Source organism: Anomaloglossus baeobatrachus, chromosome 2 (genome assembly GCF_048569485.1).
Source record: "Anomaloglossus baeobatrachus isolate aAnoBae1 chromosome 2, aAnoBae1.hap1, whole genome shotgun sequence".
In the NCBI taxonomy this organism is placed as follows: Eukaryota; Metazoa; Chordata; class Amphibia; order Anura; family Aromobatidae; genus Anomaloglossus; species Anomaloglossus baeobatrachus.
The window spans coordinates 126,783,356-126,801,019 of NC_134354.1; the positions used below are offsets into that span (position 1 = coordinate 126,783,356).

A 17,664-nucleotide genomic window follows, 5' to 3' on the forward strand; every position below is an offset into this window, starting at 1 on the left:
TCATGAGGCAGCCGCTTTGTTAGCGGTGCTCCCAATGGCCTTTTTAGGACGTGACTTAGACCGCCATGCATCAGAGTTCCTTTGTTCTTTCTGAGACCTTTTGGACGAGGAGAATTGGGACCTGCCCGCGCCCCGAAAGGACCGAACCTCGACTGCCCTCTCCTCTGTTGGGAGAGGTTCTGCTTGGGCTGGGGTAAGGATGTATCCTTTCCCTTGGATTGTTTGATGATTTCATCCAGGCGCTCGCCAAAGAGCCTGTCGCCAGAAATTGGCAAACCGGTTAAACGCTTTTTTGGAAGCGGAATCTGCCTTCCACTCCCGTAGCCACAAGGCCCTGCGGACTACTACCGAATTGGCGGTCGCAACTGCCGTACGGCTCACAGAGTCCAGGACAGCATTCATAGCGTAAGACGCAATTGCCGAGGTCTGGGAGGTAATGGAAGCCACTTGTGGCGCGGCCGCTTCAATTTTCACTTGACCTGCTGATATAGCTTGTAGCGCCCATACGGCTGCGAATGCTGGGGCAAAAGAAGCTCCGATAGCTTCATAGATGGATTTCATCCAGAGCTCCATCTGCCTGTCAGTGGCATCTTTAAGCGAGGCCCCATCTTCCACTGCAAGTATGGATCTAGCCGCCAGTCTGGAGATTGGAGGATCCACTTTGGGACATTGAATCCAACCTTTAACCACTTCCGGGGGAAAAGGATAACGTGTATCCTTAAGGCGCTTAGAGAAACGCTTATCCGGACAAGCATGGTGATTCTGGATTGCCTCTCTGAAATCAGAGTGGTCTAGAAACATACTCTGTGTACGCTTGGGGAACCTGAAGCGAAATTTCTCCTGCTGAGAATCAGACTCCTCCGCCGGAGGGGCTGAGGGAAGAATATCCAGCAACTGATGAATGGATGCAATAAGATCATTCACTATAGCGTCCCCGTCTGGAGAATTAAGATTGAGAGCGCTCCCAGGATCAGAATCCTGATCAGCTGTTTCCGCATCATCAACCAGAGAATCCCCCCGCTGAGACCCTAAATAATATGATGTCGAGGGAAATTCTAAGCGGGCTCGCTTAGACGATCTGGGGCTAGGTTCTAAGTCCGAACCCTCCGTCTGGGATGTATGAGATACCCCGTGAGGACATTGTTGGTCCAACTGAGGGGGGTCAGGGAACAATGATTCAACAGAGTCCCTTTGCTGAGATACCGGTCTGGACTGCAAGGCTTCTAGTATCTTAGCCATAGTCTCAGAGAGTTGATCCTTAAAGGCTGCAAACTCAGTCCCCGTCACCTGGACAGTGTCAACAGGTGGCTCCCCCTGGGCCCCTCTTAGCAGAGGATCCGGCTGAGGAAGTGTCACAGGGGTCGAACACTGTACACAATGAGGGTCAGTGGAACCTGCCTGTAGCTGGGTCTTACATGCGGCGCAGGCAACATAATAAGCCTGTGTTTTGGCACCCCTGCCTTTTATGGGCGCCATGCTATAGTTTTCCCTGAGTAACACAATAGGGTATATAGCCAGAAAGAACTGTGCTCATACAGTGTAAATTATATACAGTACACAAATAATGTACCCATACAATACAGCACCATGGGGCTAGCACCACATGTGCTGTTTACCAGCCGCCTAAGCGGTTGTGAGGCCACCAGAGACCGTGTCTGGGTCTCCCATGAATATGTCCCTCTCTGCAGCGTCGGTGGAGCTGACAGGAATGGCTGCGGCGTCCTGACGAGCTGAGGAAGCTGTGGGCGTGGCCTAGAAAGAGCGCGAAACGGGCGCTCATACTGTGTACAGTGAGGGGAGTGGAGCATGTAAATCATACTCCAGCCCTCATTGCTGCTCGCTCCGTGCAGCGTCCCGCCCTTCCCCTGCCTGTCAGGGCTGAGGGCGGGAGAAAAAAAAGGGAAACTAGGCCGCAATGAAGCCGGGGACTGTAGTAATAAACGCGGCCGCCGTAAAAGCGCGGTCGCGTGAAAGTCCCCGGCGAACTACAAGTCCCAGCCGCGCCGCAGTGTCCCGTGGCAACGGCGGTCAGTGCGGTAGCCCTTACATATAAACACACTCAGCGACGCTGAGTGTGTAATGGCACATATAGACCCGGTCAGCGCCGCGGTCCCCGGTGCACTAGCACACCCAGCAAAGCTGAGGTGATGCCGTGCGCGGTCCCCACAGGGATACAGAGTACCTTTAAGATGCAGGGCCATGTCCCTGAACGGTATCGGCTCCTATCCATCAGGCTCCACAGGAGTTGTGGATGAAGCCCGGTCTCAGTGCCTGGAGACCGATAAGATCCCACTTCACCCAGAGCCCTAAGGGGGATGGGGAAGGAAAAACAGCATGTGGGCTCCAGCCGCCGTACCCGCAATGGATACCTCAACCTTAACAACACCGCCGACAAAAGTGGGGTGAGAAGGGAGAATGCTGGGGGCCCTATATGGGCCCACTTTTCTTCCATCCGACCTAGTCAGCAGCTGCTGCTGACTAATCTGTGGAGTTGTGCTGTGCGTGTCTGACCTCCTTCGCACAAAGCAAAAAACTGAGCAGCCCGTGGGAGCACGGGGGGTGTATTGGCAGAAGGGGAGGGGCCTAACACTTTTAAGTGTAGTACTTTGTGCGGCCTCCGGAGGCATAGCCTATACACCCAATTGTCTGGGTCTCCCAATAGAGCGAAAAAGAAAGTATCTATTCTAATTTTCACTGATCTCACTGCTTGGCATTTTCTTTGATTACCAGCAGGGAGCAGAGTAAAATAGAAGGCCATGTGCCCACGGGACGCTCGTACCTGCGGATATATTCGCAGGTACGGCCGCATGTTTCCCGCAGCTGCCCGCCGGCAGCCGCAGCTATTTTTAGGTGCGAGTTTCCAGCGGAATAGCTGCGGGAAACATGCGGAGTTTCACGCGATTTACCTGTGGACGTCCCAGCCTCTATCTCCATAGCGTAGGGCCGGGATCTCCGCAAGTAAATCCGCATGAATAATTAACATGCAGTTAGGTGCGGCTGAGGGATCTCCGCAGGAGATTCCGCAGCTGCACTTTCCGCAGCGTGGACACAGACACTCCCCATGTCCCATAGGGTAACATGGGGAGTGCCTGTACATGCTAGAACCTGCGGATTTATCTGGAAAATCCAGAAAAATCCGCAGGTTTTCCGCGGCAAACTCCGCAGCAAAAAGCTCCCGTGGGCACATGGCCGAACTGTTACCATTGGCAACACTTCTGCATATTCCATGGCACAGTCAGTGTGGAGGGAGGGGAGCTGACAGTGCTGTGGGATGAGAGCTGCAGATGCTGAGGTGCTTGCAATGGCAAACAGATCTGCTCCATTTCCCTCCCCATTATAATCTCAGTAGTTAGCATTCTTGTGTAAAAAAAAAAAAAAAAAAAAAAGCTTTGAAAAGTTGCATACTTTTCGGTTGCTCTAAAATGATGAGACTTTTGGTGTTCTATTCTTGTCCAGCTTTGGGTGCTTGTGCTGGGCGACAGAAACTCAATTTCATGAAGAGTGGCAGCGTTCACCAACCCACAAATCTTACTCCAGCAGGGACTGGAGTAAGATGTGCTGAGGTGCACACAGAAGTCTATGACACTCCTATATGCCTCTACATGAATCAGGAGCGTCTGACTCCGGTCCGTCTCCTCATCAAGACCCAAGTGAACAATGCTGGTCTTGATGTATCGGGCCCTATGTTTTATTCAGCTATACGACCACTATTCCATGATATGGCCAGTCATACATGCTTAAACTGGTGAAAGGTCCTCTTTAAATTTGATAAAACACTGAATTTACATAACAAATTATCCATATTAAAGAAGTGAACTGAATCTACTATATTTTGACGGTTCATTAAAGTAAAATTTAAGTGACAATATTTCCTAAATTTAAAAAAGATGTAGTTTATTCACTCTCCCACTTTTTTCGGCCTTCAAGGGCTTGTCCACCTTTTTTTAAACAGATGTGGTGGTGATATAATTTTGATGAGCCTAATATATAAAGTATTACAGGTTCTTAAAGATTTATTCTCCTGCACTTGTTAGTACAGTCTCACTCAGACTGCACAGCTCTACTATTCTCAGAATGGTCCCCGATAGAGGGGCATGTCACCAGACCGGTTCATCCACCTTCTCCAGCACTGCACAAGGCAGTGCAGTTTTTAAAAGGGAACCAGGTTTTCCCAATATAAACTAAGGCCACCACCTTTACTGCCTCTTTTACAGTAGTCTAACAAGTTAATGGCGGTGGACACACTGTATAAATGAGTACAGCGGCAGCTATAGGCATAGAAGTGATGTCTAGGTATAGTAAAGTAGCCATGCGCTACGCAATGAAACCACCTATAGCGCCACCCGGTGGAAAACAAAGGAGTTAGCATTTTAATCTCGAAACCGGAACGAGATAGAGAAAAAAAGTGAATTAAAAAATTGTAGGGCATCATCAATTCAATATGAATCGACACCTTGCATACAGAAATGCTATGCTATGAAACCCCTGACCCCCTCCCCCCAAACATTGAATGCTGGTCACGCATATAGTGCTCATTTAACTTTGATGCTCAAAGTGGCCACCGTCAGCTGCAATGCACATCTGGACTCTGGACAGCATACTGCATCTTGCTGCACGTTGTGCAATATGGTAGGTAACACTTTTGCACAAGCATCTGTGATACGTCGTCGTAGGTCCTGCAATGTTGGTGGAGGGGTCGCATACACCTGCTGTTTGATGTGACCTCACAGAAAGAAGTCCAATGGGGTCAGGTCAGGTGAGCGTGGAGGCCACTCCATGCAGCCACCATACCCGATGACTTGTAGGAAGGTCTCCATGAGGTATCGCTTCACGTCCGCAGCCTTGTGAGTTGTTTTTTTTTAAACTCGTTTTATTGAAAGTTAAGTAAAACATTACATAAAAGAATAAAACAGCAAATTGTTCAGTGAGACAGTGTACATGTAAACTGGTTGGTCATCAGGATAATAAAATAACAATCAAATCAGCGTCCATTATTTTCAGCATATCCAAAGAGCATCAAACATAGCAAAGGTATTAGCTCGCGAGACACATCCAACTTAAGGCAAAAGAACCCATATCGTCAAGGAGAGTGCAACCCAAGCTTCGGGGAACTCGTGGTATCCCTCATATAGTGTATCACGAATCACATGTGTCTCCTTTCTGCCTACCGGGGCACTACTGGCTATTTTTGCGATAATACCGATTGTAAGTTATCAGCAAGAGAACCAGGAGATCCGCCAGTCAAGGGCGACCTCCTCCATCTACCCCAGATTTTGTCAAATTTAGTTGGAGAGCCTCTTGTCTTGTAAACAAATTGTTCTGACGGGATTATTGCATTTACCAATGCAATCCAAGAGGCTCTAGTTGGGGAATGAGTGCTCATCCAATTTAGTATGATGCCCTTCCGGGCCAGAAAAAGGACCTTCTTTATTAATAAAATCTCATCTTGGGACCAGGAGTGTACATCTACCACCCCAAATAGACACAGGACTGGGCACATAGCAACCGCTTTTTATGGCGGAGAGAGTCATTACAATCTCACTCCAATAGGAGAGGATGACTCGGCAATCCCATATCATGTGCCAGAAGTCAGCACCGTCTCTCCCGCATCTCGGACAGCCCATCCCCACCGAATTATTCAGCTTTTTCATTTTGTTCAATCTCTGGGGAGTAATATAACTTTGGTGTATTATATATAATTGGATCAGTCTATTGTTAACAGCGGGAGACACCAATGTGTGGGATTCGACAATGTCGTCCCACACTACATCAATTTCAGGGATCCTGGCACTCCACCTCTCACGGACAGAAAGAGGATTATTCATGGCCTTGGCCCGAATGAGGGAGGAGTATAGTTTAGAAATAAGGCCACCAGGGCCCTGTGATCTAATAATTCCAATGACTGGGAAGGAAGAGAATCTAACCCCACGACCAGAGAACTGAGCTCGAAAGGCGTGCCTAATCTGGAGATACTGAAACCCATGAGATTCCGGCAAGTCGAATTCTGTCCGCAGTTGTGCAAAGGGGCGGAGTTCACCATCCCGGACCAGTGATCCCAGGGAGATTATTCCGCGATTCCTCCATTCACCAAACCCCGGCAACCCACAAAAATGTGGAAGGTCCAAGTTATCCCATAAGGGCGTCTCAGTTGGTACATCATAAAATCCAAATACGGCTTTAGCCTCTTTCCAGATCCTGGCCCCCAATTTGTGTATCGGGAGGACACGACCCTCAGGGGACCTCCTGTGATCCGTCAGTAACGGCCACAGGAGATCCACACCTGTGAACTCTGCCAGGAGCCCCTCCGGAGAACCCCTAACTCGGGGAAGTGTCCATGGACCCAAATATTTCAATTGTCCGGCCAGATAGTAAATATAAAGATCAGGGAGGGCCATACCCCCCATATCCTTGGGTCTTTGTAATTTGGCCAATTGGACCCTTGATCTGGTCGAACCCCAGACAAAGGTAATCATTAGAGATTCCAGGGACCGGAAGAAAGAGCGAGGAATCTGCACGAATACATGCTGGGTAATATAGAGACACTTTGGTTGCACTATCATTTTAAGGAGGTTAATCCTTCCCGCCACTGACAGTGGGAGTTGGCTCCATCTATTAAATTTCTCCCCGAAGTGCGCTAGTAAGGGGGCTATATTTCTCGCTATCATCTCCGCAGGGCTTCCCGCCAGAATAATTCCGAGATATTTGAAATGATCCACCACCGGAACCCTGCATATGTGGTCGCACACCAGATCCTCTCTGTTCCGAGACAGAAAGAGGAGGTACGATTTTGACCAGTTTATTGACAGACCTGAGAACTCCCCAAATCGATCAATCAATTGCACGGCTCTGGGAATGGAGGAATCCGGATCAGATGCAAACAGTAACAAATCGTCTGCGTACAAAGATAAACGTTCATCTCCCTTACTATGTCTCACCCCCCGGTAGACTGGGTCCGCCCGAATGCGCACCGCCAGCGGTTCCATGGCAAGAGCGAACAAGGGAGGGGATAGGGGACATCCCTGTCTGGTTCCCCTCCCCAAAGAGAAAGTTTCCGACACACCACCGCCCACCTGAATATTAGCAGACGGAGCTTTATATATGATCTCAATCCATCTGATAAATTCGTTGCCGAAACCAAATGCCCGCAGCACCTCCAGCAGGTATGGCCATTCTATAGAGTCGAAGGCTTTGGCCGCATCCAGTGAGACCAGAGCCCAATCCTCCTCTAACTTGGTGCCCATCTGTAAGACCACCTGCGCCCTCCTCAGATTGTCCGAGGTACTCCTACCCGGGATGAATCCTGACTGATCCTTATGTACTATAGAGGAGACCACTTTTTTGAGTCTATTTGCTAGAATTTTGGTGAGAATTTTGTAATCGGAGTTCAACAAAGAGATCGGTCTGTACGAGCCACAATCCAATGGGTCCTTATCTGGTTTCAATAGCAGGACAATGGTTGCCTCATAGAAGGAATCAGGCAACCGTCCTTTACTGAACGAGGCTTCAACCGTTTCCAAAAGGGCTGGGGTCAGCACCCCCTGATATTTGTCAAAGATCTCAATCGGGAGTCCGTCTGGCCCAGACGCCTTACCCTTATTGAGGGTCTTCATCGCCTCCACCATCTCTTCCATACTAATGGGCTCATCCAAGGCCGATCTCTGAGCCAAAGTCAACCTGGGAAACTCCAAATCTCGTAAGTACTCAGCAATCTCCTCCCTTGACACGGTCAGCCTGGACTCATACAGGTTCTTATAGAAGTCCAAAAATACCTCCAATATACCATTGACGGAAGTAACTGTTCCTCCACGGGGGTCTCTAATCTTAAGGACAGCAGGTGAGCTATTAGATTGACGCACCAGGAACGCCAGTAAGCTACTGGATTGGTTCCCTTGCTCAAAATACCTCTGGCTCGTGAAGAATACATGTCTCTTAGCCTTGTCTTGCAAATACAAGAGATATTTCCTCCCAGCCTGAAGCCAATGAGATCTATTTTCCTCAGAGGGGTCCGAGGTGAATCTATGTTCAAGCACTCTATTTTGGGTGGCCAATTCCTCCTCCTCTCTGGCCGCCTGTTTCTTGAGATAGGAAATAGAGGAGTGACAGCATCCCCTCAGATACGCCTTGAGCGCGTCCCAATAAGCCGAGTGATTCTCTTCCACGGAGTTCATTTCCGTGTATGCCCCAAGCTGATCAGGAATCCTGTCATTGGCTCCAAAGAGTGACAGCCACCAAGGGTTAATTTTCCTTGACAATTTATGAGATTTACATCCTTCCCATTTAATGCCTACGATTACCGGAGAGTGATCTGATACTGATCTGGGCAAATGACATACCGATTGTATATGGGCACAGACTCTTTCAGTTCCACAGCTATAATCAATTCGAGATAATGAGTTTTCCCCCGGAGTATAACATGTGTATTCTCTCAGTACTGGGTTAAAAAACCGCCACATATCGTACCATCCCACTTCCTGTAAGAATATACTCAATCTAGTTTGTATCGTGGGGGAGATCGGGACCTGTCGGGTGCTGAATCTATCCAGTCCCGTGTTATTAATCAAATTGAAGTCCCCCATGCAGAGCACTAAGGCTTGTGGGAATTGTGAGGCGAACTTAGCCGCCTCATATAGAATCGAGATTCCCGTTGCAGGGGGAATGTATATGGCCAAGACCACTATCATGACCCCATCGATGTGAGCCTGGATAAACACATACCTCCCATCAGTGTCCTTTAAAATTTTACCCAGGTCCCACCGCAGAGCTTTGTGGACTAGTACCGATACTCCCCTAGAATATGAGGAATGAACAGAGTGAGCTGACCATTGAACCCAAGGCTTTTGGAGCACTCTAGTGGTCTCCAACAATAAATGGGTCTCTTGTAAACATACAATCTGAGCTTTGGATCTTTTGATATGAGCAAATACTGCCGCCCGTTTCCTGGATGTGCCCAGTCCCCTAACATTCCATGTCATCACGCTTAAAGCCATTGAGAGATGCCGCTTGCTGAATTGCTAGAAGAATATCAAAAACTTAACCTACAGTAGAACTTGGGTAAACGTACCCTTAAATACAAAATGTCGGTTGTGCACACACAAATCGACAAGAACTGGTCCAGTAGTACGACCAGGAAAGATTTTCCCTAGCAACGACTAGGGTGAACCAACGTGGCTAGATGGTGTACTTGGTATGGGGGTGTCCTCAAACAAGGACTTGAGCTTCTCCTGCAGTCCAATAAATGAATTATCCTGCAGCTTAGCCTTTAATCGTGCATAAGTGAGGGGACCAAGAATAGATGGGAAGGAAATGAGAGAGAGAGAGGGAGAAGAGAATAGAAAGAGAGAAGAAGAGGATGGAGAGAGAAGAAGAGAGAAGAGGAGAAGAGAAAGAGAAAAAAAAAAAAAAAAAAAGGAGGGGAAGGGGGGGGGGAAGAGATGGTAAGAAGGGGGAAAGAGAAATAAGGTAGAAGAGAGAAAGAGAAAGGGGGGAGATTAGAATAGAAATAGAAGATAAAGCGGGGACAAGAGAAGGAGTATAGAGATATGAGAGGGAGAGAAAGTGGGGGGACTGAAGGGAGAGGAGAAAAGAACAATGAGGAAGTAAGGGGGCGAGGTGAAGCGGGATGAGGAATAAGCTGATAGGGGGTTAGAGGGGGAGAAGAGGTGGGAGTGTAAAGAAGATAGAAAAAGGATTGGCAGGAAATCTTAGACTGTAGAATATTATGACATATGGTAACCTCAGAACTTAATATAGCACTAATAGAGCAAAATACAACATTATGAACTGTAGTGCGTTGCCAAATACTGCGAGCCCAAAGTAGAGTTCCAATTTGGATCCAAAAAGGTATAGGATAAAACAAGATCGCATGAAGGAGTTCAGAGCGTCGCAACTGCGGTCTGACCCATGTCCCGTCTGGTGTCACCTAGGTCCGGTCCCATCAGCGACGAGTAATCCGGAGCACAGGCTGGGCTAAGCAAAGATCCCGGAGAACGCAGCAGCCGTTCCACACGCAGGCGCGGCCCCAGGCCACCCGCCTTCGACGAGGGCCAAACCCGGAGGCCGGTTCAATGGGAAACCAATAATGGACGCATCCGGAAACTCACATGCCTCCAGGAAGGCCACAGGCGCACCAGCGCCTCCAGATGAGATCACTAGCATCCCAACCGACAGGGACCATAAGATCAGGACGCGAACGCAATTGCGATCTCGCTCCACTCACATGCCAGGAGGGATGAAACAAACAAGAATCTTTCGCGCCTTCAGAATCGAGGGACGCCGAGTACCTGCATAGGATGATCCTGAAGCGATCTCAACAGTGATTTCAAACACAACGTCCCAAGGATTGGAGTCGCATCACCGACCTTGCTCCAAAGAGAATGAAATAAGTGAATCAGAACCGCGACGCTATCACAACCGCGACCCGTCAGGCAGCGCCCAAGACCGTGACGCATCAGCGTTTATTCTTCAATGTGTTGATCCAGTCATCCGCTTCCGCAGGAGAAGTAAAGAACAGGGATCGCTCTTGATGAACCACTCTAAGACGAGCTGGGAAGATCATGGAGTAAGCAATTTGATGCTCTCTGAGACGTTTCTTCACCTGAATGAAGGAAGCCCTCGTTTTCTGGAGCGACGCAGAGAAATCAGGGAAGATCAATATGGTGGCGTTGTTGTGTAGGATCGGGCCCTTGCGCCGCGCCGCACCAAGGATCGCATCTCTATCCCTGCTGCTCAACAGTCGGGCCAGGAGAGGTCTAGGCTGCGCTCCCGGAGGAGGAGGCCTGGCCGGTACCCGGTGAGCTCTTTCTATAGCGAATGCCGCTGACAGCGTCGCATCAGGGAAAGTTTCGGAGAGCCACTTTTCCATGAACTTACATGGGTCACTCCCTTCTGCCCTCTCCGGCATCCCCAGAATTCTCAAATTATTGCGACGCAGGCGATTTTCCAGGTCATCTGCCCTCTGCGCCCAGTTGTTTGCCGCGCTTTCCAGAGAGGACAGTCTGCCCGGCGTCGCTCTTGCGTTGTCTTCCAGCGTGGAGATCCGCTGTTCGGTCTCCTTTACCCGCTCTCTCAGGTTTTGCAAGTCCAGCCGGAGGAGACCCACATCGATCTTAACCTCCTCAATTTTACCCGTCAGCGACACCTTTGAATCCTGGATCGCTGCAAGTAACTGCGACGTAACCTGCTGTAAGGTTAGCTCCTGCGATTCCTTGGATCCGGCCTCCATGCTCTCCTCCTCCTCCGCCTCGCTGGATTCCCGCTCTGCCTGCTTGCCGGCGCCATCTTGCTGGGAGTCCCGGGCAAACTTCTTCAGCTTCTCAGCCGCTGCTGCGCTGCGACCTCTGCTCATGGTACCGATTCAAATGCTCACAGCACCACAGGTAATCCAGAGGTGTATTTAGGCACCAATTTCGGCAGGATTAATAACGTATATCAGCTTTGGACTGCGGAGCTGCTCTCAGATGCGACCGCTCATGCTGCCTGCTGGCCACGCCCCCCAGCCTTGTGAGTTTTACAAGTTCTAATCATAGCATTTCTGTATGCAAGGTGTCGATTCGTATTGAATTGATGATGCCCTACAATTTTTTAATTCATTTTTTTTCGCTCTTATTCCATTTTCAAGATAAAAATGCTAACTCCGTTGTTTTCCACAAGGTGGCGCGCTATAGGTGGTTTCATTGCGTAGCGCATGGCTACTTTACTATACCTAGACACCACTTCTATGCCTATAGCTGCCGCCATTCTCAAGTTAATGGCGGTGGACAGGATATGGGTGGACACACTGTACTGTATAAGCCCCAACCCCATCTTCATACCCCAAAAATACCTTTTATAATCCCCTTATATGGTGAGATCTTGCTTGGCACCTCCTCTCTCCCTGTGATTGCGGTCGTCCTGGCCTGATTCATGTGGATAATATGTCCTACGTTAACCATACGGAACCCCAAATCTCGCTCCTGAGCAGGCCTACTGCTCTCTGCCCTGCTGAGGGAGGAGCAAAGTACTGTAATGCGCATGCGCCAGAAGAGGACAAAAAAGCACCAATGACCAAAGTAAAACTACAGGGCAATGTGCAGGACGCCTGCACAGGAGCAAGATTGGGGGTGCTGAGTAGATGATGTAGAATGCATCATACACAGGAAACAGGACAAGAGGACAAACATTGTGGGGAGAAAGGAGGCACCAAGCAAGACCAGCGGATGTCCATCAGACTGGACTGCGTCATATGAGATGTATACATGCATATTTTTGGGGAATGCAGAGGAGACTGGGGGCTTACATACACGTTAGACTTCTTTACAATAGGTTCCCTTTAATTAGAGGTTGAAGGACAGATCTGGTCACATGCTCCTCCATCAGAGAAGATCATTAAACTGGAAAGTAGGAACGTTTGTAAAAAGGCAACAAAATCATGTTCTCAACATTTATTAAAATAAAGAAAAGAGAAATCTTTTAAGGTGAAACAGTGGGACTTTTAAAGGGAATCTATCACTAAGTTTTTGCTACCCCATCTGACAGGAGCATAATGTAGGAGCGGAGACCCTGATTCTAGCAATCTGTCACTTACTAGGATGCTTGCTGTAGTTTTGATAAAATCACTGTTTTCTCTTCTGCAGATCTACCAGTGCTCTGAATATTGAGCTCTCTATAGCCCCAGCCACACCACTGATTGGCAGCTTACTATGCATAGGCAGAAAGCTGACAATCAGTGGTTACGGCTGTATTATACAGAGCTCATGAATATGGAAGACAACATGGCAGAAGGTTTACTAGTCCTCTAGTGATAATGTCCTGCTTATACATCCTTGATCTTATCAAAACCTCAGGAAGAAGTATAAGCTCTATATAAACCCCCCCACACCAATTGTATAGGCATAAAGTTAATCAGTGGTGTGAGCGGAGTTCTACAGAGCAGGTAAAACCGTGATCAAAATTGAAAACAAGCAGCCCAAAAAGTGATCCATTGTTGAGATCAAGGTCTCTGCCTTTAAATAACTTTGCTCTCAGATGGGGTAGCAAAAACCTGGTAACATATTCCCTTTGAATGGTAACCGTACTTTCAAATAACTTTTCAAGTAAAGAAGTCCCAAGTGTGTACATGAGGAATTTACATCGGTTGATCTCTCTGCAGCCCTCGCTCTTAATTTGCAATTGACTCTGAGCTGGTGGGAGGAGACTAGCTGCGATGATCTCTTACACAGCTCAGCACTGAGAGATGGATTTCTGCTCTTCGGTCCTTTACAACGGTATCTGCATGGGGCACATTTATAAAGTAGTCATCAGCTGTCTGGATGCTCATGTGAGATAAAAGACTTGTTGGAAAGCTCAGTGATCTTTCTGTGTCCCTCTCAATTTGTTTCTTCTATGTTCCTCACCTTTCTCTCCATAGAGTATAATGGACCGTGAAACATGACACCACAGTAAGCTGACAGTCTGTCTTGTCTGATCAGGATTGTGTTGAGATGTTTTTTTGTTTTTTTTTTTGAGTGGATAACAATTTCAGGAGATGGATGGGTATGAAAAGAAGTGTCTTACAAGGGAAGCAGATTTTTCTGATAAGTTATATTACAAAGCTTCTCATATTGATCTGCACTATTGATTTAAATATACTGCTCCTTATTTAACATATTCTTTGGGATAAGCTTTTGGCTATAATAAGCTGCCAATACAGTCCCTAAACCATGCCAAGGGAAACTCAAGAGACATTTCATTCTAGTGATAGGCAGGAGTCATGGTGGATACGGCAGGTAAGTATATACTGGATTTCATGAGAGTTTGAACAGGAGAGGTATTTTATAATTGGATCAAACGAAAGCCAGGATGAAAGCAATAGACATAATATACTTACTGAACTCAGTACTGTAATGCTAGTCATCCGCTGCCACCATGCCCTTCACTGGATCTCGCTCTCTCATCTAAAATTGAAACAGTAGAATAATTTTGTATTTAGATAATACAATAATAAACAAGTTTAAAAACAATTTTGGCTAATCCAATTAGTGAATATATTTGGGATGCAAAGAGGATTTGTTTTACATTTTTCAGTAATTTGTACTAGAATATTGCTGTCTCTTTATAACATTCCCAAATAAACACTACAAAAATGAAATGTATATGTATTTTGAAGTCTCTGCTCCTGGGGATCACTTTCACACACTGGTCCACAGTTACTAAGAGAAGCATACCTCTTGGTAGTCTAAGTAAATGAGATAGTTGTAGAGATGTCAAATTTATGAAAAAGGTACTCCGGCGCATTTGGAACTAAAAGTCAAGAAGTTTAACTCTTCCCCCGGTAATGGGGGCAAGTATACTTTTACTCTATGTTTTGGCTTTATACTTAAAAGGGGTGGTTCACTACTTTGCAGTAATGACCACATCTCTGTAAAACGAATCGGGAAGGCTTTTGTAAATACTGTGTGTTGCCAATTTTGCCTCTGAGCGGCGCTATTGCTGTCCGCTCATCCCCATTACCATCCGGGCTCCATGACCTCTGGGATTTGGTAATGTCACATCAACTTTCAGTTGACTGGACATGACCAAGCCTGGACTGGGTTGTGCGCAGAGTTTCACGGCTCATCACAGCCCAGCATGTCACGCGTTCTGTCCTTCACTGCAGAGCACCGCAAGCAGGAGAGATGCTGAGCTGTGACGAGCGGCGAAACACCGCCCACAACCCAATCACTCAGGAAGACTGGGGCAGGCAGCGGTGATGTCAGGTCAACTGGAAGTTGATGTGACATCACCACATCCCAGAGGTCACGGAGTCCGGGGGTGGGGGGGGGGGGTGGATTGTGATGGGGAAGAGCGGACTGCAATAGCTCTGCTCAGAGGCTGAATTGGCAACACAAGATATTTACAAAGAGGCTCCCTTATCAGTTTTACAGAGATGTTGTCACTACTGCAGAGTAGTGAACCATCACTTTAACAGTAGAGTTGGGTTCCGGTGTGTACTCTGCCTCATTTACTCTGGATCCAGTATTTCTTGATTAGGTAAGTGATTTCATCTGTCTCCCTTGAGAGAGGATTGGTCCATGCTTAGCTTAATAGCCTCTTGTGGGCATTCGCACCACCCCGAGTAAGCATACTGCGAAACATTCTTCGGTTGCTTATTTCCAGGTGAGGCAGGGCGGCTTGGTGGCTCAGTGGTTAGCACTGCAGCCTTGCAGCGCTGGGGTCCTGGGTTCAAATCCCACCAAGGACACTATCTACAAGGAGTTTGTATGTTCTCCCCGTGTTTGCGTGGGTTTCATCCAGGTGCTCCTGTTTCCTCCCACACTCCAAAGACATACAGATAGGGAAATTAGATTGTGAGCCCCAATGGGGACAGTGTAGCCAATGTATGTAAAGTGCTGTGGAATCAATAGCGCTATATAAATGAATAAATATTATTATTACGATTGGGTATTTACTTTGTCTATTACTATTCCCACAGACCACATATATTGTTTTTCTTCACTTTAGTCTCAAACTAGGAGTTTTGCATGCTTTAATTTTCCCCTGAGTATTTATCTCCTATGTAAAACATATGGTTCTTATTTCCTTTATCCTTAAAATTAAGTTATCATAAGAGAATGACCTATTTATTAAAATCAGGTTTTTCAGTTAGATTTTTTAAAAAGTAATTTTTTTCCCCATGTCACAATTTTATTAACAAACAAATCAGTTATCTTGCAATTTTCACACTGGCCACTGGGGCTTTATTAGATTCCTAGTTCTTGTCCTTTCAGGAAGAATTTTTTGCAAGGCATCTTATTAGCAGAGGCAGGATTACAATGACAGGTAACAGCTCTATACACATTTGATAACACAGGATCCACCAGTCATAATAGGTGATGTCACAGCTGACCCAGCTCCCCCTCCCTGCACTATGAGTTTTGCACATGCTCATTAGATGCTTCAGTACAAAAGACAGGATCTTAATTTGACCATTTTGGCTACGTACATGTGTTGTTTCCTGAAACAGGATTAGGAATCTAATGAAGTCTCAAGCAGCACGTTTAAAATTTACAAGATTTCGATTTTTTATTTTAAATACAGATTGTGATATGGTAAAAATATATTTAAAAAAAATAAATAAAATTGAACATAATTTTTTCCTCCCTCTGCCTCTAGCTCCTCCCATCATAATAGAATCTTATCAGTAACAACAGCCATCTCCTATCTCAGTAATGGGAAAGTCTTCACTGAATACAGATTTTACCTCCAGAATTGAGAATTTTGATAATTACTGATCAATTCTGGCAGAGAAAGAAGCAGATTTATCTGATAAGAAATATTACAAAGCTGCTTATTTTCATGTGCACTATTGATTTAGGAAATAAAAATTAAAAACAATAATTACACTTTAAGAAGACCACCAGGTTGATGTCAAGAGCATAAAAGATCATGCAATGCTTCCTGGGCAGTGACCAGAGTCCCCAGTGCCTCCTGTGCAGGTCGCTATCTTAAAAGCTAATACTGGCCCTTTAAAAGAGACTTGGCAAATGAGATCGGCAGAAAGCCAAACCAAACTCTTCTTTAAAAGGGAAAGACCCTTATTTACGTAAAACTGGTTTGGGGGTTTTGTCTTCAGTCATTGTAAAAGTAGGAAATTGGTGAGATGAATAAACGGGTATTTGACAGGAAATCTGAGGGGTAAAGTTTCTTACGTTTATTTTTTTTCAATGATTTTGTCCAGTAGATAAAATTATGAAACTTTTGAAATCACTATTATGGAAAGTTGTCTTCATTCCTGTAACAAATTGCATGTAAGTGGCTTCCAAAATCCGTCTTTCTCCCAGTTTGCCTACTCTCAGCTGCACAGATATCAGAAGATGCTCATTTGGAGTTCAGATGATGGCAGTGATAATCAGCTCAGGACCTCTAACTCTGGGGATAGGCTGCTGCAGGAGACTGCTCTGATAAGCACAACACTCAGGGGAAGGCACAAGTGCTGCCCACATCACTGCCATCACATGTACTCCAATCGAGTGTGCTCCGATATCAATGCAGCTTAAGAAATGGCAAATAGACGGGAAAAGCAGGGCTTTGGAAGCCTCTTATAATGGCATTTTGTGTTCAATAATGAGGACAAATCTACTAAAAAAGACAGAAGCAAAGTTACATAATGTTTTATGCTGGACAAAGAAGTCTATTAAAAGTTCAGATACTCTAAGGAGACCATCAAGCTGATGTGTAGAGACCTAAAGTCCATGCAATGCTTCCTGGGAACAAATAAGTGCAAAAAGCCACTTCACAGAGAAAGAAATCTGTCTTTAGTATCAGCGACTGGAGGTAACAATCCTAATAATAGATCCTAAAAAGAGTGTAGGACGCAGTATAACACAGATGACGAGTGCATGGCAATGCTTGGACTGGCTGGCGGCTCTCCTGACCCCTGTGTGACAGCTGCATAGAAATATATGCTATCACGCTCGGGTCAGGAGAGCCAGCGGCCAGTTTGAGCATTGCGATGCGATCATTGTCTGTATTATACGGCCATCTAATGGCGCCCTAAGACTTCGGATATAAAACCAAACTGACTCAAACCCCCCCCCCCCCACCCCCCCAAAAAAACAAAAACAAAACCCACAACCCTTCATTTTTAGACAGATGTTCTGGGGCTCTTTCCATTTGCATATATTTTTGAGATATTATGCTTATTCTTGAATTGTGAAAAAGGGATGAGTC

The 17,664-nt window shown here is 46.5% G+C and overlaps 1 protein-coding gene across 1 annotated transcript in view; it reads right to left on the reverse strand.

The window, feature by feature from the left end:
* Nucleotides 1-17,664, reverse strand: part of PITPNA (phosphatidylinositol transfer protein alpha) — a 114,058-nt gene that overhangs the window by 12,044 nt on the left and 84,350 nt on the right. Inside the window, exon 11 of the mRNA XM_075335328.1 lies at nucleotides 13,844-13,910. Within this exon, the coding sequence (XP_075191443.1) occupies nucleotides 13,863-13,910 (48 nt within the window). The 3' untranslated portion in view covers nucleotides 13,844-13,862. The remainder of the gene's footprint in view (nucleotides 1-13,843; nucleotides 13,911-17,664) is intronic.